This window comes from Xiphophorus hellerii, chromosome 5, assembly GCF_003331165.1.
Source record: "Xiphophorus hellerii strain 12219 chromosome 5, Xiphophorus_hellerii-4.1, whole genome shotgun sequence".
Taxonomy (NCBI): Eukaryota; Metazoa; Chordata; class Actinopteri; order Cyprinodontiformes; family Poeciliidae; genus Xiphophorus; species Xiphophorus hellerii.
In genome coordinates, this window is record NC_045676.1 from 13077269 (window position 1) to 13102313 (window position 25045).

Sequence of the window (25045 nt, forward strand, 5' to 3'; positions counted from 1 at the left end):
TGTGTGTGCAATGTTGTAAGTATGTTTTGTCTTTCACGTGTCAGTTTTTTGCAGTGTGTTTACAATAGCTTAAATTCAGCTGGAGCACGGGAGTGACTGGGGTTAATATAAATCCTTTAAACACGAGGAAGTGATACTCGACTGAAAGCAGAAGACAAGCGTGTGGGAATTCCTGGAAATCTGGAGGAGTTTATGAAATAACCCACGGCAGGCGAAGAGCAAAGGAGGAGATAAAACATGGAGTTTTACTGACCCGTGTTCTGAAAGTGGACAAATCTTGGATTCAGGTCAAATTTCTGTGGGTGGGAGACCAAGCAGCATGCATATGTGCTTGAATGTTAACTGTCATGTCTGGACATGCATGCTGTCTTATTGTGACATAGCACTGTTAAGATAAAAAGAGATATTATATTCAGGAGCCAGAATTTAGATAGATGTCTGCATAACAATAGCTTGGGTTCGCATGTAGTTTAACCAAAGCAACATTTACATAAACATAAATATATCTGGAGTCTCCTGAATCCAAACAATGTAGGATGTTGCAATACAGCTGCAGGGGAACAGTTGCTTCAGAGCTGATTTGTTAAAGATAGTTTACCACTAAGAACTCATACATGCAACAGCAATGACTTGGTTTAAATTGGAAAATTATTTTTTGTGAAATTAAATTATACATTTAAATGTGTTCCTGCTGTGCTAAACTTTGCTGTCAAAATCTCAAAACCAAACACAGACTGACCGCCACACAGCTTGAGCTCATTTAAAAGGAACCAAACTGTCAAATGCTGAAAATGTATTCCAGACAACTCTTGTTTGACCTGCAGTAAAAAAGAAAAACTCCCCTCTTCTCTTAAAAGAGCGGAGGAGGCACTTATAAAAAATAATCAAGTGCCTGCAGAGCAGTCTTGCAACACACTCTACTGCTGGAAAGGGAACAGGCAAGCTTTTCATTTTACTGTCCTTGCATTTATGGGAGCCACATTAAGGATTAGATTTGAAACTTTTAAATTCACTCTCCAGGCAGATATGTCTCCGAGCACTGTTGTTGTGGCCATCCTGGTTTTCCTGACCATACATGAAGGTGAGTCCATCTGTCAAATACATGTTTGTATCCATGTCAGCGATTTTCTTGTGTAAAGATATTGACTTTCTGACTTTATCTCCTAAAACCTCAGGTAGTGTTGTGGGAAATCAAGTGGTGAATCTGCGCTGTCGTTGCATTACCAAGGAGAGAAAGCCCATTGGCCGTCGCATAGTGGCATTGGAGGTGCATCCTGTGAGCTCCCACTGTGCAGAAATTCAAATCATGTGAGTAATTCAGGAAAAGTTGTTCTGCACACTTGCTGAAGCAATTGGCAGTATTTTATAGGCCTTTTTGAAAGCAAAGGTCCTCTCAAGGTACTTTAGTTTTTGATGTCTTGGATGTGTCTTTGATCCCACAGAGCAACTCTTAAGATGGAAAAGCGAAAGGTTTGCCTGGATCCAAAAGCTCCATGGGTCCAAAAGGTGCTAAAGAACAGGCGTGCAAGGTAAGTGAGCTCACTCTGAACAGAAACAATAGTCCTCTGAAGTGTTTATACCACTGGCAAAAAGTCAGGCTTTTGATTTTTAAAAAGTAGACCATGACAAATCAATTCAAATAAATCTTCCATCTTGAATGTGATATTTATTGCATAGTTTAATTGGAAAACAATTTCAGTAACTCGATTCGGTAAGTTAAATACATCATATTTAAATAAATATATGAATCATAATTTTATACATATAGTAATTATGATGACTATGATGAAAAATATATAATATCCAATAAATGAAAACATTTTTTCTGGATTGATGAAAGATAAGTTTAATGCCTGATGAAATGTTGTTCTCATCAAAAGGTATTTTTAATCTGCCAAACAAGCCTAATCAAAACACAAATTTTAATTCATTGACTGTAAGTTTGGGGAACCTTTACAGAGTCGGCTAACACCGGCAAGTTAAAATGATTCCTGCCAAAGAAGACTGAGAAAATTTATTTATTTTAAACTGACTTAATAGTATTTAGGATGCACAATTATGTAACCACATCATTACAGTTTTTATTTTTAGTGATTTTTTTCCTGGATAAAGATTTCCTAGTTTTCACTTGAACTGTACAGGATGCATGTTAAATAAAAGGGGACAAATATTTGAAATGATTTATCATGAACCCATGATTTTTCTTTTTTTTTCTTTCTTTCTTTTTTTTTTACATCACAGAAACATGGACTTTAACAGAAATGTGTAAAGTTTTGAGATACAGTTTGAGAACAGAGTTGTTGTTTTAAGGCAATCATTAAATGGGACTGAGTGGAGAATAGGCATTTGAACCTGCCGTATGAGAAACAGGCTACAACAGAACAGTTATATGACACCTTAGTCTTAGCTGCATGGCAGCGCCAGTTTTTTATGAGTTACCTATTCATGCTTAGTCACAGATTTGAGTAGCGTATGATAAAAGAGAACATGTACGTAGTTTGTAACTTTAACATTTCCGGTAAGTTGCAATCACTGCCAGATGAATAAAGCTTGAGCCACATTCCTACATAATTATCATTACAAATTATTTGTAATAATATGTGTGTCACATGGATAGTTTTTGAGGTAACAATACTTATAAAATATAATAATTTCTTTCTTTATAGGCAGAAAGTCCAAGAACAAACCTCCAAAGCATAGATTTTCATCATGGAAGCTTTGAATGTAAACAGGAACAAAGTTTGCTGTCTGCAAGAACTGACAGGCCAGAGAATGGATATCAGGAAAAGAAAATCTTTTCCAAGAAATATTACATGTCATTAACAGCGTCTTGTAACTTTAAAAAGCTATTCTGTAAATAATTAACATAATTCTAATGTGAGTCATGTATAAAGAATTCATTTCAAAAATCAAACTTGTTCATGTGTAAAGTCCTTTTCCTCTTCATATTTTTTTCTTCTGAACTTAGTTTCTATTTTTGATACGTTGTGTACATGTTGAATTTTTCCCATCACATGTATCGAAAGAATAATTGTGAATAAACAGATTTTTTTACCCTAATATCAAGCTATGGTTTTTTATTGAAACATCTTGGAAATGTTTTTTGAAAAATATATAAAAACATGTACATTTTTAAAAGCTCTGGTGCAAGTACATAAATTCAGCAATGTCAATTGTAAAGATCTGCATTAAAGTGCAGCATCTCTGCAGCCACAGTTTGAGCTAGAACTGCTTTAAATACAGTAGACAATTTTTCAAGTGCGGTTCTGTTAAGAGGTTAGAAGAATCAAATATTTTACAGAAGAAAATGGTCTTGGTGTCTTTATTTAGCATAAATCTGGATTAGTATGTCCTGAAACCTGACTGAACATAAGACCAAGGGCCAAAGCCAAAACAGGCTTTTAACATATTAACTTCAGAAGATCTAGAAATCAACCTTATAGTTGTTAGCCTTAGTTAACAACTATAAGGAACTTAAGAGTTAATAAACTCTTAAGTAGACTTCAGCCTTGCATTGGATGGTTAACATAGAGGAATGTGATAATTTACACAGGAAATGGAGATTGCACCACCAGCAATGGATCTGTGGGAAACATACTGAGAAAGTACACACAAAGCATTTTCAGTCAGAGTGAATGTGTGATGCAAAAGTAAAGAAGTGTAAAATGTGAGAATATTGTAGAGGTTGAGTGAACACATTTTTATAAATATATAAGATCTGTAAGCAGGTAACCACTTTCTCACAACTAAATATTTACTCATATTTTCCACAGCTGCTTTCAAAAAGATAAGAAGTGAAATAACCATTTTCTGTTGAGCTACACTGTAAAGGGCAATAAGATTTTAAAGATTTTTTTAAATATATATACATAAAAATAACTATAAACTAGAAAGGGCTGCACAGTGGTGCAGTTGGTAGCACTGTTGCCTTACAGCAAGAAGGTCCACAAGCAAACTTCCACATGCAAACTCCGGGCCGATTCCCGGCCCAGAGTTTGCATGTTCTCCCTGTGCATGCGTGGCTTCTCTCCGGGTACTTCGGCTTCCTCCCACAGGCCAAAAACATGCCTGTCAGGTTAATTGGTCTCTCTAAATTCTCCCTAGGTATGAGTGTGTGTGATGATTGTTTGTCCTGTCTGTGTCTGTGTTGCCCGGCAACAGACTGGTGACCTGTCCAGGGTGTACCCTGCCTCTCGCCCAAAACTTTCGCTGGAGTTAGGCACCAGCAGCCCTCCTGAACTCACTAGGGACAAGGGTGTACAGAAAATGGATGGATAGAAACAACTTTGTTTTTGGTCAAACAATGCCATATGATGGCAAAACGTGGGCACTACAAGGAATTTGGATTATTTTAAGCAAAACGCTCTCTGCTTCACAGTCCTTCAGTGAGCCTAAGGACAAAACCAAATGTAGCTGCTAATGCTGATATAGGTTTCTCTGCTCTAGGGGGGAAAATATAAGCAAAGTGCATGTTTTCAGTCCAAAATGTAGTATGCTTCTGCAAAAACTAATGGTTTAGCGTTGAAATAGAAACTAATACATTTTATTAAAAAGGAAATAAAGTATACATTTCTTATTTCATTTACTTTCATAGGACTGGTTGGCGTTATAAAATCAATCCACCCACTGTCTTCCATTTATCCCGGACTGATACATTGGGTCACCTCTCCCCAGCTATCTACTCCTGAGGTATCCCATGGAGTTTCCAAGTCAAAGACACCAAATATTACACTGAATCAAAAAAAAAAATCTGTTTTCATGTGAATTTTGATCAAAAACATTTATATTAAACTAACTTTCTATCGACTTAAATTGGTAATAAAATATTACGACAAAAACAAGGTTTTTAATCATAAAGGTGAAATGTAGACAACACTTACGATGTAATCAACCGCTGGTGTAACAGTAGAGAAAATTTTTTGTCTGCCACTCATTCAGAAAAGCATTCCTACATATTCAGTAACATTATAAATCTATCTGACTTACTGTTTAGTAAATAGAGGTAATTTTAACCGTTTTCCTGACACTTCCAGTTAAATCGGAGAAAAAAAGAAACATGCAACTGTTCCTTTCAGTGCAGCTCAGCTCAGGTTTACTGCAGATATATGACTGCAGATTAAGAGTAAATAAATCTTTATTATTCCCATGTGCAGAAGAAGGGCACTTGGAATGAGGAAGTCAAACAAGGGTTCATAAGCAGAACAAACACAACGCCACACTGCCCCCTGCTGGTCACACCACATATAACCGAGTGCGTCATTTTCTTTTTCTCCCCTCGCTCAGACAGGAATTTATCATTTCCATAAGTATTCCCACAATTCTTTCAAATAAATAATATTTTCAAAAAACAAAACCATAGACACAAAATGTGATTAAATTTTTTGAGAGTCACATCTGATTAACCAACAATATGTGTCTATCTATTGTCTGTGTTCATGTTCATGTATGTTTATTTTTGTTGTTGTTGTTGTTTTTGTGCTGCTGCCCCGGAAGATTATAGAATTTCTTAAATTTGCGTCAAAGAATCAAATCAATTCAGGTATGTTTTTGATGAGGGAAAATCATTACAACATGATGTAAAGATCAAAAAGTCGATTTTACATAACACCCTTTAATTTCTCTGCTGCAGTGATTTTTTTTTTTTGTCTTGCAATTATTCTTAACATAAAATTGAAATCAAATCAGTTTCGTATGAAACTCATACATTTTTAAGGCTTGTCTTTTGATATATTTTGTAGGTTAAAACAAAATTAAATAACCTTGCTTGCTTTTTTTTTTTTTATGTGTTGATGGAAAAAAAAACATTGTCTTTCTAAATCGACCTTATTTGCGTCGTGCATAGTAGTTTTTCGTGTGTCTCTGTTGTTGTTTTGATGGACTGGTGTCCTGTCGAGGATGTAGTCTGGCGTTTGTTCAGTGATTGCTGGAGATAAGAGCCAGTTCCCCCTGCAAACTTGCAATAATAAACGGACAACTGATGGATCAAAACATTCTTACATGACAGACAGATGGACTGTCAAAGGCCAACATTCATAAAAGAACCGTCTCTGACTACAGCTTCCTTGCCTTGAAATTGCGCGTGCGCGCTCGTGTGCGTGCGTGGAGTGGAAGAGGAAGAAGGGAAGGGGAGGTCGTAAAGGTAAACGCCCACTTTATGGAAGCGGAAGATGGAGATCTGCGCTCGCCTGCTGCCGTAAACTGGAAGCCTATTTGATTCTGAGCTCCATATTTCGGTGGCACATCTGCAGTCATGATAGGCTGCAGTGAACTGCTGCAGCGGCGGCGGCTGTGAGGAGACTCTCCGCCCGGCATGCAGACATGGAGCGCTCGGTAAACAGCTGTTGGAAACGTCGAGCCGACATGTGTTGATCCGTCGAACTATGGCGAACTGTTGAAAGGTAAGGTTTTCAATTTTTCATTATTTGTAGCTAATTGTAGTTGCGCAATAACTAGCGGTATCTTTTCGCGCTAGCTACCCATCATTATTTGTATTTCCTTGATAGAACTATCAAACTTTAAAGAAAACAGGATCTGGATGTTTGTTCTCAAGCAAACAAAGAACACAGAGCTTGCACTATTGTTTCCTCTCTAAAATAACACAGTGATGGTATAACCTTACTAATCAAGTATGTTTGTTTTTATTGTTTGTCTAAGTGGTTTCCTGTTGCTTTAATTGCGTGTGCCCCTGTCTCCAGGTGTCTCTGCTGCCATGGAGGTGGGTAGTCTCCCCGTGGAGCTGTGGAGGGTTATCTTGGCTTACCTCCCCCTCCCTGACTTGGGCCGCTGTTGCCAGGTGTGCCGTGCCTGGAGGGAGCTCATCTTCTCACTTGATAACACCCGCTGGAGGCAGCTCTGCCTGGGCTGTCCCGAGTGCCGGCATCCCAACTGGCCCAGTCAGCCCCACCTGGAGCCCCCGTCCTGGAGGGAGGCCCTGAAACAGCACGCTCTCGCCACCCGCACCTGGACCAGAAACGGACAGGAGCTCCAGTCTTCCGCCTGCCTGCTCTTTTTCCGCAGACGAAAGGATCGCAGGGTTTGGCATGTGGGCCCTGGGTATGAGTTTGAGACCCTTCGAGGGGCTCTTGGTGTGGTGGGGCCATACGACCGTGTGTTCCTCCATCCAGGGGTGTATGAAGAGCAGGCGGAAGTGGCACTGAAAGTGCCTGTGGAGCTCGTCGGTGTGGGGCGACTGGGTGAAGTGGCCCTCCTGGTTTGCATTGAGCAGCAGTGCCCGACTGCCAGGCTGTGTAACCTGGTGTTTATGCCACCCTGGTTCTCCACTGTTGTCTACAAGGTGTTGTCACACAGCTTGTCACACTGCGTCTTAAGAAAGTATTCACACCACTTAAAATTTTTCACAGTTTGTAACTTTGCAGCCACAAACCTTTCTGTTTTGTTGGGATTCCATCTGATTGAGTAACAAAGTTATTCATGATTGTGAAGTGAAAGGAAAAGGATACATGGCTTTATATTTTTTGCTTTACAAAAATAATTGTTCGATTCATAGATATTAACTCATTTTAGATGCTATTAAATAAAATTCAGTTCAATCAATTGCCTTCAGAAGTCACCAAATAGTAAATAATCCACCTGTGTATAGTTTAATCTCAGTAGAAATCCTGCGGTTCCTTGAAAACCTGAGATTATTTGAGAACATTGTGGAGGAGCTGCAGATGTGCACATCTTATGGAAAGTCGTTGACGGGACAAGTGTGTTCTATTCTGCAGATCTTTGCCTTAATGGAAGTGTGGGAAGAAGAAAACTACTAGAAGTTCTGTTCAAAATTGGCAATGTTGGGGAAATGGCAAACATGGATAAAGATGGTTAAATGAGAGCAAATTTGAACTTTTTGGTGTATATGAAAAATGTTGTATGTTGTGTAAAAATTAATGCTGCGCTTAAGTTACCTCGGAAGTCGGATCCTGGAGTCGAGTTTGACTTCAGATTGAATTAAGAGTTGGGATTTCAATGCCCATAAACATTGTTTGAAGTACCTCTTACAAACAACATTTTAAACTTGACTTTCTACTCATTTTCAATGTACAGGAGGCAATTATTGTAGATGGACTCTTACATGCGTATCTTATAAAATAAATATATTTCCACGACATTTTTCTACTGTTAATACGAGAAGCGGCCATACTGAAACTCAACGATAACCTTACAAGTCATAACTGAGGGTAGCCAGATTTGCCACCCACTTGAACGTTCCATTTGATATTTCCAACTGGGAAGTCAAAACTACCCAATTCTGATAACAACTGTAACGCAGCATTACACTGCACAAAACCTGAAAACATAAGCTCAAAAGAGGACATGACATGGTGTGGTGGCAGCATCAAGCTGTGGCAAAACATTTTTTAGCTGTGACATGGTTGCATGAAAGAACCGGTGGGGAGATAAATGGAGGGCAATACAGGGCAGTTCTGAAGGGAAACTTAGAAGCTTCAAAATACTTGAGATGTGGACAGATGTTCATCTTCCAGCAGGACAGTGACCCTAGACATAGAGCCAGAACTGCAATGGTTTATATAAATGTGTATTTATCCTAGAATGTCCCAGGTCCGAGCAATCCAATTGAGAATACGTAGCAAGACTTGGAAAATTGGGAGTGAACACAATTGATTGCATCACTTTTTCTTTTTTTTAGACTTTTATCTGTAAATAAAAATAGAAAATAATTGAACACTTTCCTTTCACTACACAATTGTAATGTTGATTATTTTTTGCAAGTACTTGCAACACTAAGAATCTTCACAATTATACTATTATCTTTCTTGCTGAGTGTGTCTGACTCTAGCCAATTTTTGTCCTTGTCCTTCTCTAGACATCATGGGGTCATGTCCAACTCGATAACTGCAATTTTGAGGGAGCCCAGCTGCAAATCCGTGGTCCTGGGACGTGCCAGGCTCGATTTTGCTCCTTCTCCCAGGGCAGCTCTGCCCACTTGCTGGGTGTTGTCCTCAGTTTGTTGGACAGCTGTGATTTCTCTGGAAGTGACTCGGCTTCTGTGACTGTGGAGGGTCCTCCGGCATCAGAAAGGAACTGGGCTTGCAAGCACTTGGCTGCTCTGGCTAGGTCATTCCCGTCTCAGTCCAGCAGCACTCCCAGAGGTCATGAAGGCAGCTCCAATGATAAGCCCGAACCTCCTGGTGGTAATGTAAAAAAGGAGAACATAAGCATGGAGGACTGGAAGAGACGGACCGGTGGAGATGCAGTGTGTCAGGGCACAGTTATTGAAGATCCCTGGAGTGACGGTGAGCACAGCGATGGGGAGGAGGAGAACCAGGAAGGAACTAACAACATCAAGAAGCTCTTTACGCTGGATTACAAAATCCTTTATGACCACCATGGGCTATCCCATTTACTGAAGCCTCGGGCAGATGGCTCTCTGCCTCTTGCCTCCTCACCCGACCCTCCATCTGTGACCCCTGAACCTCTCACCCTGCAGCAGGAGCTAGACAGGGACCCCGAGGCTCAGATGCTCGCATCATCGATTCTCGGCTGCATCCTGAGGCGCTGCGTGTTTAGGGACGGGAAAGGGGGTGTACATCTGTCGAACTATGGGCAAGCTCGACTGGAGGAAAACTTGTTCCGCAGCCTGAACTACGCCGTCCGGTGCATCCAGCATTCCACAGTAAATAAAACCTTGTTCTTTCCTCTAATAAATCTGTAAAATGCAGTGGCTCTCAAAAAAAACTACACATTCCTGTTACAATGCCAGGGTCTTTCTGGTATAAAGAAATTACATAACATAAAATGTTTATTCTGTGCAATCTGACTGAAAAATCTAATTTGTTTTGGGTGGGGTTGTAGAAAAGGTGCAATAACCTTTAATAATTTTTGCACAATAAAGCTGGAAACTGATCAGTGAGTGCTAGCCACCATTTATAGGTACATTAGTCTGGTTGCATAACTGTTCAAGCCCTTAATTTAATACTTCCTGATTCAATTTCCTCATTTAGTCTTATGAAGTTCACATCATGTATATTGATTCTGTTTAATCCAAGTTAAAGTTCAGCTACCCTAGTTTGTTCTCCTGACTTTACATTTACCTGCTTTAGCTAGAGTTATATTTTGCAGGCAAGTTACAAAGTAACAATGGGAACTTGTACAAAAATATCTGTCACAATAACAATCTTCAACCTGAAAAAATTTGGAGCATCAGCAACATTAGAAACATGGATACTTCTAAAAAATCTTTATAAAGACAATAACATCTGTATTCTTTGTGTAAATGAACCCAGGAGTCGGGATAAATTAAGTATTTTGCTCCTAATAACAGCCCGCCTGCCAGATTGGAGCCATATGGGAATGTTTTTGTGAGAGGCTTTTTAGAGTCTAAAGGAACAAAACTTTTAAGTATTTGGGCAACATTTTCAAAAATGTTTTTTATAAAAAACTTCAATGGGCATAAACATCCAATTCCCAATGAAGCATGATGGTGGCATGATTATGCTCTGGAATTACTGTTATACAAAGAAAACTTTGTTCTATCACTAAAGTTATGACCAGTTCCAAATACTAGTATTTTTTTACCCAAAACCTTGAACTGTCTGCTAAAAAGCATCTCTGTTAGTTTATGCACTTTTATGCATCTAAATCTGCATAATAGTGACTTCCATGATGGGAAAATTTAAGCTTTGGTCTAACCAGGGTCGAGGACTAAATCTGAGAGAAATCTGTGGGGGTCACCAGAAGAGGGCAAGAAGAAGAGATTTCCTCACAAACTTCTAGATCTGGAGAACTTTTTCATGTCAAAGTGGGCAAATGTTGCCAAATGAAGATGCAGAGTGCTGATGGTGAGAAAATTAAATCACAAGTTGGTTCAGCAAGGTGTTAGGTAAAGGATGTCACACTTGTAAAATAATGTTTTTTTTATTTTTTTAAACAGTCTAATTGTACCAATGTTTTGAAATTAAAATTTTGATATCATGATCTAGGTTTTTTTACATCATAAAACCAAAACATTTTACCAAAGATGTGTATGCTTTTGAGAGCCACTATATTTCTTTACACATTTAGATTTCACAAGTTATTTCCAGGAGTATATCAAGTTAAGGCACTCGTATCATTAGTAATTTAGGTCAGTTTCCTTCTCAGGCTGTTACTTGAGCTGCCGCTTTGCGCTCTCTTTCCTTAGATTGTGATGCTAAGAAACGAGGTGTGCGAGTGCCGTGCTTCAGGTGTGTTTCTGCGCCTATCTGCTCAGGGCCTCATCGCAGAAAACAACATCCACTCGAATGGGGAGGCTGGGCTAGACATCCGAAAGGGAGCTAACCCCATCATTCTGGTAAATCTGATACCACCTTGTATTAAAGTTAAACTTTTTATTGACAGGAACACTTGCCAATTGAAAAAGAGTCTCCCTGGTGTCACCTCCTTTATTTATAAGTACTGAATCTCCACTAAATTAAATTGAGATTGCTGGCAAAAACTGAACTTCTGAATTTCAGACTGAAGTTCCGTCTTTCTTTCCACAGTGCAATAAGATACACAGCGGTTTGCGTTCTGGTGTTGTTGTTCTTGGCAATGGGAAAGGTTCAGTTCGGAGCAACCTGATCTATAACAACAAAGAAGCTGGTGTGTACATTCTCTTTAGCGGGAATCCAGTGGTGAGGTATGTCAGACTCTATAAACATCCATCTTACCCAGAATTGTTTGGCTCTTATTCCCAATGTTTGGATATGGTTGTGTAATTACTAGCCCTCTCTTGCATCATGATTTCTTCACTCTGGATTTTTTCCCAAGTGTTTTCATTCATCTTCAGTCATGAAAAGAGATTTATACTTCCACTTTTTTAGGCATGTAATTTTCAAAGAGTTATTAACACTATTGGATTATTTGACTCTACACACATGGACTTGAAATTCCATTTTAATTCTATTTTAACTTTAAGAAGATGTTTTGCAGCTATAACTGCTTCAACTCATCTTGGAAGTTTGTCTGCAACATCTAGGAGTCTGTTTATGGAAATGTTTAACATTCTTTCAGCAGAGCATTTGTGAGGTCTGACACTGATGTTGGCTCACAATCTCTGCTCAGATTCTTTGTCAGATAAAGGTCAGGGCTTTGTGCAGATCAGTCATGGTTTTCCACACAATACTCACCGATTTGTGTCCTTTTGGGCCTGTTTTGAGCACTGGATGGCAGTCGTGCCAGAGCAGCATGAACGTTAGGAACCTAAAATTGTTCATCAGTATTTAACAAAATATTAACAATTTAACAATTATACTAATCATTAGTTCTCAACTGATGTTACCACCATTTTTACCTGTCAAGTCTGTCACTTTTATTTGATATAAGTTGTCTTATAATGAAGCATTTATGACATGATGTACAGACATGGATGGAATATACAGTTTCCAGGGTTGACAACACAATCTCTGGAAAAACATTCACCCTCGCTATTCCCATATGATTTAGGAAGGAAAGTAGCAGCTAGATGCTGTTAATTAAAGCATCAACTAACAATGTACGAGTGAGACTGCTTCTATTAACACAAGAATTTTAGCAGTTTGCTAGACTGGAAGATACATGTGTGTTTCAACACAATGTCAAGAAGTACGGACATCTTTAGGTTAAGGAATTAACTCCGGTTTTCTGAAACAAGAGTAAAGTATCTCACTATGGGACACGCCCCCAGAAGCTCTATTACATTACGCCAGTACTGACTGGCCGGTAGAAGTGACGTCGGCTCCAGGAGGAGGGACTTCCTCCCAATATAAATACCTGACGTCACGCAAGTGATCTTCAGTCTTTTAAGCACACCTCTTCCTTGCTCCAGACAACGAGGGTGATCTGGTGAGATACCTCACTCATGTTTCAGAGAAACGGGGATTAATTCCTTTACCAAAAGTTCTCTTTCAACATTCATTTTGGTATCTCACTGTGGGATATGGCGACTCTCGTATTGCCAGATAAGCTTACTCGAAGACCAAAAGATGCCTCCTGCAGTTATCTAAGTGTGAATCCCACGCCCAGAACTGTGTGAGCCAGAGTTGGTGCCGTTCTACAGACCTTCACTAGGTCTACAGAACCTAGTGAAGGTGTGAGGAGTTGCCCAGCTGGCAGCATCACATATGTCCTCCAAGGTATACCCTGAAACAGTGCCCAGGATGAGGCCATGCCACGAGTGGAATGGGCTCGTAGACCTGCAGGGGGTACAAGGCCTTTACTCTGATAGGCCATAGCAATAGCTCTGACTATCCAATGGGAAAGGCGTTGCTTTGTTAGAGGTTTCCCTTAATGTGGTGAAGCCCATGACACAAACAGCTGCTCAGGTTTGCGAAAACCGGCTGTTTTCTCCACATAGATCTTTTGGACACTGGCCAGAGCCGTCGTGCACCCTTCATAAACTGGCACACCAGAGGATGTTGCCCCATTGTTCTGTCTCCAAACCCTACATGGCAAGCTGACATAGCTGCCAAATGCACTTTGACAGTAGAAAAAGCCAAGCCTTTATCCAGCAGCTCTTGTAGGAGTGTCAGAATAACTGACACAGGGCTCTGCATTGCACCATACATGGTTTTTGCGCACCAACCCTCAAATGCACGCCATTTTCCCTCATATGCGCTACGAGTTGAGACTGCTCTTGCGCTCTGAATTGTGTCAATGACGTTCTGGGGAAGCCCACTGGCCGCCAGATTCACCCTCTCACAGGCCAGGCCCATAGAGCTAGGCGTTCCGGATGAGGATGAAATATTTCTCCGCGTGACTGTGTTAGGAGATCTCTGCGGAGAGGGAGCCGCCACGGCTCGCCCTGCAGCGACTGGAAAATCTCTGCTAACCAGTGCTTCCCCGGCCAACGGGGAGCTACCAGGATGAGTGAATGTTTCCTCTCTCGCACCCTGGCGAGGGTAGGAATAATAAGTTCTAGCGGTGGAAAAGCATACAGGAGAACCGGCGGCCACTCGTGTGCTAGAGCATCCAGGCCCAGCGAAGCGCCCTCCTCGGTCAGGGAGAAAAACCTCGGACATTGAGTGTTCTCCTCTGATGCAAAGAGGTCTACCTCCACCTGACCGTACCGCTGCCATATTTGGGTTACAACCCCGTTGTGGAGTCTCCACTCCTGGAAGCGGGGATTGCCTCTGGACAGCAGGTCTGCACCCCTGTTCATTACCCCTGGCACATGAGTGGCTCTCAATGACAGAAGGCGTGAGCTGGTCCAGACTATCAGTCTGTGTGCCAGCATGTGTAAATGATGTGAGCGCAGGCCTCCCTGCCTGTTGATGTACGCAACCACTGTTATATTGTCTGTTCTGGTCAAAACATGGTGCCCTCTGATAGAGGGCAGAAAATGTCTGAAAGCCAGTGTAACAGTCAGGAGCTCCAGTTTATGTGAGCTGTCCGTGTTTACGAGCTCCACACATCGTCTGCCATCATTCCCTCATGTGTGACTCCCCAGCCAGTTAACAAGGCCTCCATGGTAACAACCGTCCGTGACAGGATGGTTCCCATGGCAACGCCGGTGTTGTGGAATGCGATGCGTTTCCATGGACTTAGAGCGCGTGCGCATGTCCCAGAAATGATCACTTTCCGGTGGGCATGGCGTGTTGGGTTCAAATTGAGCGATGCTACCCACCGTTGAAACTGTCGCATGTGCAAATGGCCGAATGTGATGACTGACAGTGATGACGCCATCAGACCAAGCAGCCTGTGGCACAGCCTGAATTTCACGAGTGCGTCTCTGTGAAAAACTGCTAGGCAAGCCTGGAAGGCTTTCAATCGTTCTGCTGAGAGGCGAGCTCTGAACTCGTCTGAATTCAGGGACATGCCGATGAAGGTGATTGTTTGCACTGGGGTTAGGATACTCTTCTCCCAGTTTATTGTGAAACCTACACTTTTTGTTGCTAAAGTTGCTGCAAGACATTAAATCATGGGATGTACTTACTTTCTACCTTTACTGTAGCTTGATAATCAAGTCTACTTTAAAATTTGGAAAGCTGCAGCATAAGGGACTGTTTGTTCTCTCTGCTTGTAGTGGAAATTGCATCTTCCAAGGCCAGGCAGCAGGAATTGCTATAAACGAGAATGGCAGAGGGCTGATAACAGGTTTGTGTGGGTGGCTTTGCACCATTTCTTTATTCACATCAGCAAAACTGGACTCGTTATGCAGATATTATGTTGTTCCTTTCCAGAAAATGTGATAAGAGAGAACCAGTGGGGAGGAGTGGACATCCGCAGAGGAGGTGACCCAATACTGAAGAACAACTACATCTGTTATGGCTACTCCGACGGAGTGGTGGTGGGAGAGAGGGGGCGTGGACTTATTGAGGGAAATCATGTATACTGTATGTCCTTTCTTGCCTGAAAATGGTTGCATTATATGGAGAGCATATCATTTTAGACCAGTTTGCTTTCAAACACTTTCCTCCTTTGATTTGTTTAGGTAATAAAGGTTGCGGTGTGTGGGTTATGTCATCCAGCCTCCCCCAGCTTTTGGGGAACTACATCATTCATAACTGTATGTACGGACTGGCGGTGTTCTGCAGGAAGGATCCGGACAACATTGAAGCCAGGGAGGGGAACTGGCCTGGACAGGAAGGGATGGGTGGAGATGTGGGCAATGGGGAAAGGAGAAGAGTTGAAGGAGAGGCCAGGGAAGGGCAGGAGAACTTCAATGAAGAGGGGGAACTGTTCGCTTGGGAGAGTGATCTGGACAGCGAGGATGAGCGGCACTCTGCTCGGCGCTCTATCAGCGTGGCGCTAATGGAGGGCAACTGTGTGAGCTTCAATGGAGGTACTAAGCTATGTCACATAAACATGTAAATAGGTGCATGGCTAAAGTTGAAATGACATCTAAACTATTCTACGTTTCTACGTATTCTACGAGCCATTTTTCACAAAATAGCTCGAGCTTTGTCAAATTTGATTGAGGTTGTCTGTGAAGACAAATTTTAAAGTCTTGGCACAAACTCTCAATTTGATATACGACTGGACTTTGACAGGGTCATTCTAACACATCTGTGTTGATCTAAACTATTCTGGCTGTATATGTGGAGTCTAGGTCCAGTTGGACTCCTGCAGTGTGAGGCAGTATTTTTTTTACAAGATTGGCCTCTTTTTAGTTCCAGCCTACTAATAACTGACAACCTTCACTGTCTCTGTTACAGAAAAGCATCCACACAATATGAAGATGCCATCACCGTGTTTCAAAATAGGGATGGTGTGTTTAGGTTTATGCATAATGTAGTTTTCTGCCACACAGTATTTTGCATGTAGGCCAAGCCTAATCAGAAGGTTAATCTCCTGTGGGTTTAGGAGAATGGTTCAAAACCATGTATCATTTTGTATTTTTCTTCTTAGTTATGCACAAGTTTGCATTGGTCAATCACATAAAATCTAATTAACTTTGTTGTAATGTGACAAAATGTTGAAAAAACTTCAGGTTCTGAATGCTTTCTTACAGCACAGTAAAGTCAGCCTTCACAATTCTCCTGTTTCTGTCTTTCTGTAGCGGTTGGCCTGTATGTGAAGAGCAGCGAGGCCCTGAATGTTTTTGCAAACCTTATGAACAGAAACTGCGGCCCGGGCGTTGCTGTGCTGCAGAGCACTCAGCTGACCCGGCTCGTTACTAACTGCATTGTTGAAAATGACCGGGGTGGCGTTACAGTGGAGAAGGACTGCAGAGTGGAGCTTCGCGGTAACGGCATCTATGAAAACAGTGGCCACGGTGTCAGGTTTAGTGGCAGCGGGCAGATAGTGGAGAATGATGTGGTCAGTAACTGTGGATACGGCATCCAGGTTTCTGCAAGCACCGATATTAAGGTGAATTGATCTGTTAGACTTATTTCAGAAAAACTTTGTCTTTCTGCATATAATGTGAGTTTTATGATTCTCGTCTCCAGGTGGTTCGTAATCGTGTCCAACCAGCACAGGGTTGTGGTATTGCTCTGCTGGGCCCAGTAAAAGGTGTCGTCCATGACAACATCCTGTTTCAGGGTCATCCAGAAAACAAGAAACCACTCCTACACACAGATGCTGGAAATGAAACCTGCGTGTTGCGTAACAACAGTATTCTAAGGTTTAATAACAGGTAACCAAGCAACTGAGTGAAAAGCAACTGTCTTGTTTGTTTTTTTTTCTTTTCTTCCCATGTAAAAATAAGCAGCTCCTGCTGGTCTTTCATAACAGTGATATTTCAGTTGTACAATTTTCTAGAAATTGAACACTATAGTATGAGTTTTCTTGTAATTTATACCCGCAGCTCTTCCTCTGTTCCTGAGAGATGGTATATGGTAGCTGGCTTAAAATGTCAGGATATTACTGTAAAGCTAAAGACACAAAGGAAAAATGCAATTTTCAGGTGAAATTTAGTCGGTGTAATAATGTTCCATTTCAAACAAAGGACTCAAGTTCTTTTAAATATATGTAATTTCTTGAAAGGCTGTTCATAGAATAACCTCTAAAAAAACTCCCTTTATTAATTGCTGATGCATTAATAACTATGTTTGGGTTTGAACAGCAGAATTATTTTTTTTTTAAAAAGCTTGTAAAATGCTAAAATCTAAAGGCATTTTTTGGCAGTCAGAAGTGCCTTGCTAAAGTATTATATGTATATGTTATATATATATACGTATAAGTATAGCTATAATATTTTATTATTTTTTATTTTAATGGTCAACCTTTTGGGTTTAGGTAATGAATTAAAAGATGTAAACCAATATTCACACGTGAACTTGAAAAGATAATCCCAAACAAAAATCACACCAAACAAATACTATGTAGTTACTGCTGTGGGAATGCTTTTATTGGCCAGGAAAATCTAAGCTGGTCTGAGTTCATCATTGAGCTAACTGCTGGGCAATCCTGAATTAAAACTTTAATTTGAGGAAGCAAATATTCTGAGATTGGGGCAGATCTTTGAAATCCAGCAAGATGACATGCAACCAGTAATGCAATGGAATTGTTGGAGCACTTTAGCTCTCCGTTCAGCCTGAGCTTGGGCTACTTTATGAAAAAGGTAAGGACAAAAACATTAGTCTCTTGTAGAGACACCCCTTCAAAGACTTCCAGCAGTATGGTGACTTCAACAAAGTATTGACTGATACTGACTGAAAGGGTCTGAATAAAAATGCATGCCACACTTTTGAAAATTGAAACCCATGAATAATTTCCCTTCCACTTCACAAGTATTTACTACATTATGTTCTGTCACATAGCTCCAAATAAAACAATGACGTTTATGGTTGTACTTGAAAAAAATGTGAACAAAGAGTATGAATATTTAAATCATTCGCTCAACAACGACAGCTAAAATATACTGAGATGTTTCCCAAATAGCAACGGTCTAAAAACAGGAACTAAAATCACCTTCATAAGTCCCCTGTAATTTATGCTTCTTATTTCTCTCTTTATACGTTTCAGTGGTGCATCTTCCCCACCATGGGTTCTAGAAAACCCGCCTCCTCGCCCTCTGGCCAGCTCCCCTACAGGGCTCTCATCCTCCCAGTATCCTTCGCGGCTTGGGATTTCCGTGACAACCAGAGTTGGAGCTGCCGTAGAGAGCGGATGTCACAGCGGCAGCATGTTCTGCTCCATCCTGTGAATTAACGGCCAAGCATGCAAAAACTGAAGTGTGTTGCTGTGGGGTCCCAAACTGGTCACTTTTTACCTACCGATAATCCAAAAGAAGTACTGACTTTTTCTTCCAGGATTCATGAGATCACCTTTGGCTCTGTATGTAAATGTGATGTTTTTTTTTATAAATTAAGGAAAATTTTACAATAAAATGCCTGCACACAAGGTTTTGAACAAAAACTCATCCAAATATCAACTGCATGTTTCACTGAAGCTTTATCTTAATGGTCTTTCACACCACAGACTTGTTTTTATCATTCTGCTTTTAATAGTTTCTGTTTAGGATGTGCGCTTTAATAAATCCCAGTAGCAGGGGAAGGCTTTAGAAATTATAACTCATCTGGTACAAATCTGTGCCTTTTTTGATATTTAAAAAAAAAAATCTACAATTGTAGCAGGGGGGTTTGGAAAGATGATCGTATGAAGTGAATATGCAACAACAAGCCAAAATTAAGCTTCTGCCTCTTGCACAGTGTGTTGTTTTAAGGTGAGTTTCTGGCTTCAACGCCCAACACTCATTTTCTTGCAACCAAACAGAAAGAAAGTGTGCAATATGGCTACGTTCACACTGCAGCCTGAAGTGACCCATTTCCGATTTTCTTTTTTTTTTTTTTGCCTTAATGTGACTTATGTCTGTTCTTTTCATCACAGTCTGAACAACACAGATTGAAATTCTTTGAAAGCGACCCAAAAAAATCAGAGTTAGGTCACTTCAAGCTGCAATGTGAATATAGCCTATGTGAAGTCTACAAATGTGCCTATAGAGTAAAGCTGGATGTTAGGTCATCTAGAGGTTGTTTACAGCTTATTAGTTTTTACATCCTCAACAGTAATCATGAAAAATAAGATGTGCAACTCAAAGTTTCCTCTTTTCTCTTTTGTCTACAAAACATAATAAATGGCTCTTGTTTGTGATGTTTCCATTTCCTGCAGTCCTTTCATCTTTTCTTATACTTTAATGCATCTTCTTCCGTTTCCGTTGCTCGACAAACTTATCGTACTTGACCAGCGGTAGGGCAACAGTGGCCTGACTGTGGTCGTCACTCAGTGCAGCTTCATCCCTTTTGGCTCTTGCTGGTTTAATCAAAGACAGTCCCATTGACTTTGCAATCTCGATCATCCTGTACATAATATGAGGGTCAGAGATTTTATTTAGGAAAAAGAAGCATCTTATACTAATACTGTCATAGTTTAAATAACACTTTTTAAAATGTAATGATTATGTTGACTCAGATAAACAGTGTTGTTAAATGTATTGCCCCCTTATCAATTTCTTCTATTCTTGCTGTTTTGTCAGAGTTAAATGACTCAGGCCGTCAGACAAAGACAACCAGAGTAAACAGAAAGTGCAGATTGTTTATTAAGGGAAAAACTATCAAAAACAAATTTGCCTTTTGTTAGAAAGTAATTGCCCCCTAATAATTGATTGTTCCACCCCAGGCCACAAAAACTGAAACATTTGTGAAAGCTGAAGTCATTTATATCTCTGAGGAGGAATCAGTTGTTTTATTTCTGCCACACTTTTATTTTTGTGAGCATGGACTTCTTCAGGTCATGCAACAGGATCTCACAATCTGATGTGATGCCATATTTTGACTGGGAAACATCACAGACGTTTGACTGGGTATGATGTTCTTTTTTCACATTTTACTTCAGATTTAATGGACGCACTTTTCAATAGGCTCCACTTTTGTCTAATGAGCTTTAAGATCTCAGGGATTATCAAAGTGCTTTTAGGCAAATGTGAGGTAGGCTTTGGTGTTCTTGTCATCAGTGGTTTTAGTCATGGAGCTCTCGCTCTCCCATAGCTTACATTTATGCCTATTTTCTTTTTCGTTGGTGAATCGCAACAAAAAAGATATTCTGGATCTTCTGTGATCTCCTCAATGAGTTGTCAATATGCTGTTGGAACAATCTTTGTTTATACATGGCTTTCTAACCCTTTTCAATTACTTTAAATCCACATGAGATAGCTTCTTTTCCCTTAGTAAATGAAATAATTTGAAAATGTACTCTAGTACTTCTATGTACTCTAGTAGTGCTGATAACAAAATCTGTTCGATCTGAAACATTTGAGTGTGGCAAAAAAAAAGAAGCAAAATCTGGGTGCAAATACTTTTTTCCAGCACTGAAAATAAAATCAACTCACTTGGCTTCGGTGATTCCCAGATCACGATGCAGTAATGAGAGGTCAGCAGTCATGTGTCCCATGTGCAGCAACAGAGCCAGGCTGTACGCTGCTAATTTGGCACGCATTGATGTTGATACCATGTTCTGCACCCTAAACACGGGAGGGGAAAAAATAAAGATAAAAGATGTGATTGGGTTATTTATTTAAAACAATCAATTTTAAAGTCAATCTGAAGTTTTTTTTTACGGGACAAAACTTTCTGGTCGAAGAATTGGTGCAAAACGACGACAAGTCAAGCTAACCGTCACTTCACCATCATACCTCCCATTGTTGAAACTCTCCACAGTGAAAGTTCTGAACAGCTTGATATGAATGATGCGAGGGCAGCCTTCATCATGTCCAACTGTACACATAAAGAACAGAGAGCAGAATTTATGGCAAAGAAAGTTCTAATAACTTTCCCCTCTGATGATTCAGCACACACAAGTAAAACTTTCTAGAGAGTTTTTGTGACTCAACTTCGGGAGGAAAAGAACATGTTTTACTTTTTAGAGTCTGAACATTGAGTCAGAATCAGGTAGGAGGATTAGACAATCCCACAGCTGAGTCACAGTAACATTTCAGCTGAGTTTTCCCAAAGAGTACTCCAGTGATTTTGTGCTAAATTGCCAAAACATCTTCACACCAGCTTAAGATCCTGAGTGCTTTGCTAAATGTTTACTGCAACAACTTCCAATTTTTCTGTTTCCCCTTCAACTTTGTTGAAAATGTTCCAGGCTCAGTCACAGAAAAACATCCCAGAAAATAATGCTGCCATTACCATATTTTTACCTTAAATGTGAATTTTACATTTCCTTTGCTAGAAAAACATTTTTGAAAGGAGTGACAAGAAATCACTTGTCACAAGGTACATCTAAAAACTTAGATGTACCTTGTCAGCTGTTCCAGCTACCACATATCAGACAAGTGGCTGAATGGTCATTCTCTTTTATTGACTTATTTACTTGTTATCCATTCCTAGAATGATTTTACACTTTAATAAATGGACAGTTTAGATTGTCATTTTCATCTAAAATATTTGTCATTTTTATTAGCTTCTTTGGAAGTCAATGGAGTGCCCACATTTGTTGACATTTTGTAAATAAACTTTTTTTTTAAACATCCGTCTCTCTTCTCTGACAGGTCTGTACAATCCCTAATATACCTTTATAAAGCCTGCTTCACAAAGAGCAGAAAAACCTTCCGGTGTACAGTGCATAAGAGTAAAAGCAGATACACTCACACTTGCGTGGGATGTTCTTCTGACTCGCCAGTTTGAGGAGCAAAGAGAGGTAAAAGGCGCAGCGTGATATTCTCTCTCTGGCTTCACCTTCAGATGGCATGCTCTCTAAATGCTTCACAACACTCAGTGACCTTCAATCAAGAAGTAAAAGTGAAATTCATCATGCTGGAAAACACTCTGCTAAAGAAATTTCAGGCATTGTGAGCAACTTGTTGCCCTACCCTCCTTCATCCCTCATCTTCTGCAGCTCCTCCTTGGTGAGTGCTGCCATCTTGGATCCAGGCTGCTCCAAAGCAGCGAGCTCGACTGGACTCAGGACTGAGGAGATTGGTCAAGGGTGGAGAAACCCTCCACTGTAACTCCAGATATAAAACTATGGTTACATTCCTAAGGATTTACACACAATGATCGGAAGCAAATAAAAGATACGCTCATCAAATGGATAGACGTCTTCTCGTTTGCCTGCGTTTGGATTGCAAGGAGGCAGGTGGGACGCCAGGGTCTCTTGGGACTCTGTCTCAACCACTTCCTGCTGGAGGGCTGAGGAAAAAAATGAAAAAAAGTATCCAGTAACACAGCCACCATGAGAAATGAGGCTTGAAGCTCTTTTCTCTCTTTACTGATTTTTTTTAAGACAGAGGAGCAGTTAGAACCTCACCTTCCAGACCTTTCTTTTCAATAACAGAGGTGGCAGCTTTAGCCACTGCGGTCTGCAGGGCATTGCTACCCACCTGGTTTAGCCTGCGGGAAGCCAGGGCTCGTTTCTGCTTGTTGGTGCCAAATGCCTCAATCAACATGTCAACCTGAAGACAAAAGGAATCAGATTTAAACATGACTTCTGTCTATTAAGTCATTATGGTTTAATTAAGTGGGAGAAGAAAAAAGAAATCTGCGTACCTTGTCTCTGTAGGATTGAGAAGTATTCTGAGGTTTGGTAGTTGGTGTCTCTCCTGGTGTTGAAGGCACAATAATTAAGCTTTTTGAACAGTTCTCAATGATTTTCAAAGGAAATGGGAGGCACTGATGTTACAATCAGTACCAATGTGTGTTACTGTTTTTACCTGGGATAACAGGCTGCATGTTGAACAGCACAGCGTTATGCACCTCCATTTGCATGGTCTGTTTGTTCAGCACTCCAACATAATATCTGGGAAAACACCAAACATTATGTTTAAAGCTCCTAACCCAACTTTACTACAAAATCACTCAGAACTTTGAATCACAGACATTTTTCTAACCACAAATGTAGTTGATGGAAAAGGATTAAGAGTTTTCAAAAATCCTTAAAAATTTTAATCTGGAATATGTCAAATGATTCTGTATTAAAACCCTTTGGCAGAGTAAACACCATTTACTCCGATGTTTGCTCTTCCACCATATTAATGTCAGGTTACCATTTTTGATTGGTATACCTCCTATGATGTCATCAACATAAATAGACCCAAAGTTTGTTGTTAAGTGGAAATCTATTCTACTTTACCCAGCTCATGATTATTCTGTGTACATTGGTTAGTGGAGAAAATACACCACAGGATAGCATCTTTAAAAGCGACATCTGCAGTAGGAAAACCTCCAACACATTTCTTTTAGAACAAATATAACTGTATTTACTTGCAGAGGCTGTTGCATTTCAGAGATCCCGCTCCAAAATTCTGACCAACATAGCTCAGTCTGTTTGATTCAGCAACCTCAGCAGAAGAAAAAACATGATACGCATAAAAATCCAAACATCACAACCTGGGTGTACAGAAATAAGAAACCCATCATCTTCCTCACCAGTATCCGCCTGCTCTTCTTCCTCGGGTTGTTCTCATCTCTGTTCTTGTACATGCTGAAATCGAGGCTCTCTGCATTGGTGACGCAGCCATTGGAAAAGCGGACTGTGTGAGAGAGACATTCAGAGACTAGTTGTTAACCTCTGATGCAACACATTTGAGGAGAATAGTGCATTTATTCATGGGTTTGAAGTCAAACTGCAGCGAGCGAGGTGCAGTTTGCCCACGTGTGCGCGCACTATTCCCTAAACACGGTCTCTAAATCTCACACAACACTAAGCGACGATGTCGAAGTTAAAATTCCGGTTCAACGACTTTATATGTAATAACTGAGATATATTCACCAATAGCTGCTTTGTCGGATTCAGTCTCTTCTCCACAGCACACTAAGGAGCAGGAGGCAGCCATGACAGTTGTTGTGGGGTTTCTTCTTTTTTATTTATATAAGGCGGTGTTAAATGTGTTACTGCCATCTAGAGGCGAAGAAAAAAACAAAATCTGTGTTACTATCCGGTGACCGCACTTGAGATTTAGCATGTGTTTTTCTTTTTAAACCGTTCTTACACCGTCAAAAAAGGGTAATGTTAGGGTCAGTACAGCTGAAAACTGGCAGCTGAAGTGACTTGGAAAAAATAAGGACAAGCACCAATTTACAGCCTTAAAATAAAACTAAATCTAGATGTTTTAATAATAAAGTCATAATAGGCATACACTATTGTTGACTGAAATACAATATTACATTGTCTTTATCTAATTTTGACTACTGAAAGAAGACTACAATGGTTTCCATTTTTCAGAGATTTCTCAAAAATAGAAATGAAAGATCACTTGGTCAACTGAAGGCTCTGCATATCTAACCCAGACCAAAATTTAGTCAGCAGAAACCACTGAGCAGCTGAGCTATTCTGTCCATAAAAATTTGTCCAACTCCAATAAAAAAAAAAAGCAGAGTAGAAAACATCCTGACTGTACAGAGCCGGCCTAAGGCATAATTAAACAAAGCAACTGCTTAGGGTCCTCAGGCCTTCAGGGGCTCATAAATGCTTAAATTTAACGCATATCTAGATTTTTAACATATTGTATGTTTCTTGAGAATGAGATGACAATGCGAATAAATTTCATTTAATTGTTTCAGCACAGCTAAATTAAAATATTTTAATTTTTTTAATATTCCTAGTTTAACTGTTGTGTTACCATAACCACAATCTCATGCTTTGTTATCTCTGTGTTTCAGTTCAGTTTGTTCACAAATATTTCTCAGTGAATAATAACCAA

General features: G+C 40.2%; 3 protein-coding genes across 7 annotated transcripts; 2 read left to right on the plus strand and 1 right to left on the minus strand.

Moving 5' to 3' along the window:
* LOC116720852 (C-X-C motif chemokine 2-like) lies at positions 1-3060 on the plus strand. 4 transcript variants are annotated; one of them, XM_032564314.1, is made up of 5 exons: positions 1-298; positions 1021-1081; positions 1176-1308; positions 1443-1529; positions 2667-3060. In XM_032564314.1, the coding sequence occupies exons 2-5, from the start codon at positions 1027-1029 to the stop codon at positions 2698-2700; spliced, it is 309 nt and encodes a 102-aa protein (XP_032420205.1). In that variant the 5' UTR covers positions 1-298; positions 1021-1026; the 3' UTR covers positions 2701-3060. The 4 variants fall into 4 exon arrangements, with proteins under 4 accessions (XP_032420205.1, XP_032420204.1, XP_032420203.1 ...); XM_032564313.1 differs by having other exon boundaries at positions 1-287; XM_032564312.1 differs by lacking the exon at positions 1-298 and adding an exon at positions 310-938.
* A 2935-nt stretch (positions 3061-5995) lies between these two features.
* On the plus strand, positions 5996-19503 carry fbxo10 (F-box protein 10). 2 transcript variants are annotated; one of them, XM_032562802.1, is made up of 11 exons: positions 5996-6398; positions 6696-7294; positions 8828-9637; positions 11213-11293; positions 11484-11620; positions 14984-15054; positions 15141-15293; positions 15392-15742; positions 16460-16770; positions 16851-17038; positions 18370-19503. In XM_032562802.1, the coding sequence occupies exons 2-11, from the start codon at positions 6710-6712 to the stop codon at positions 18548-18550; spliced, it is 2868 nt and encodes a 955-aa protein (XP_032418693.1). In that variant the 5' UTR covers positions 5996-6398; positions 6696-6709; the 3' UTR covers positions 18551-19503. The 2 variants fall into 2 exon arrangements, with proteins under 2 accessions (XP_032418693.1, XP_032418692.1); XM_032562801.1 differs by having other exon boundaries at positions 6024-6398; positions 11144-11293.
* polr1e (RNA polymerase I subunit E) lies at positions 19152-24178 on the minus strand. The gene is made up of 12 exons (XM_032562803.1): positions 24115-24178; positions 23772-23875; positions 23607-23683; positions 23057-23142; positions 22893-22945; positions 22654-22798; positions 22425-22535; positions 22217-22313; positions 21996-22126; positions 21035-21116; positions 20732-20863; positions 19152-19703 (listed from the first exon to the last, which is right to left on the minus strand). Exons 1-12 carry the CDS (start codon positions 24176-24178, stop codon positions 19538-19540), a joined length of 1248 nt encoding a protein of 415 aa, XP_032418694.1. The 3' UTR covers positions 19152-19537.
* Positions 24179-25045: the final 867 nt, after the last annotated feature.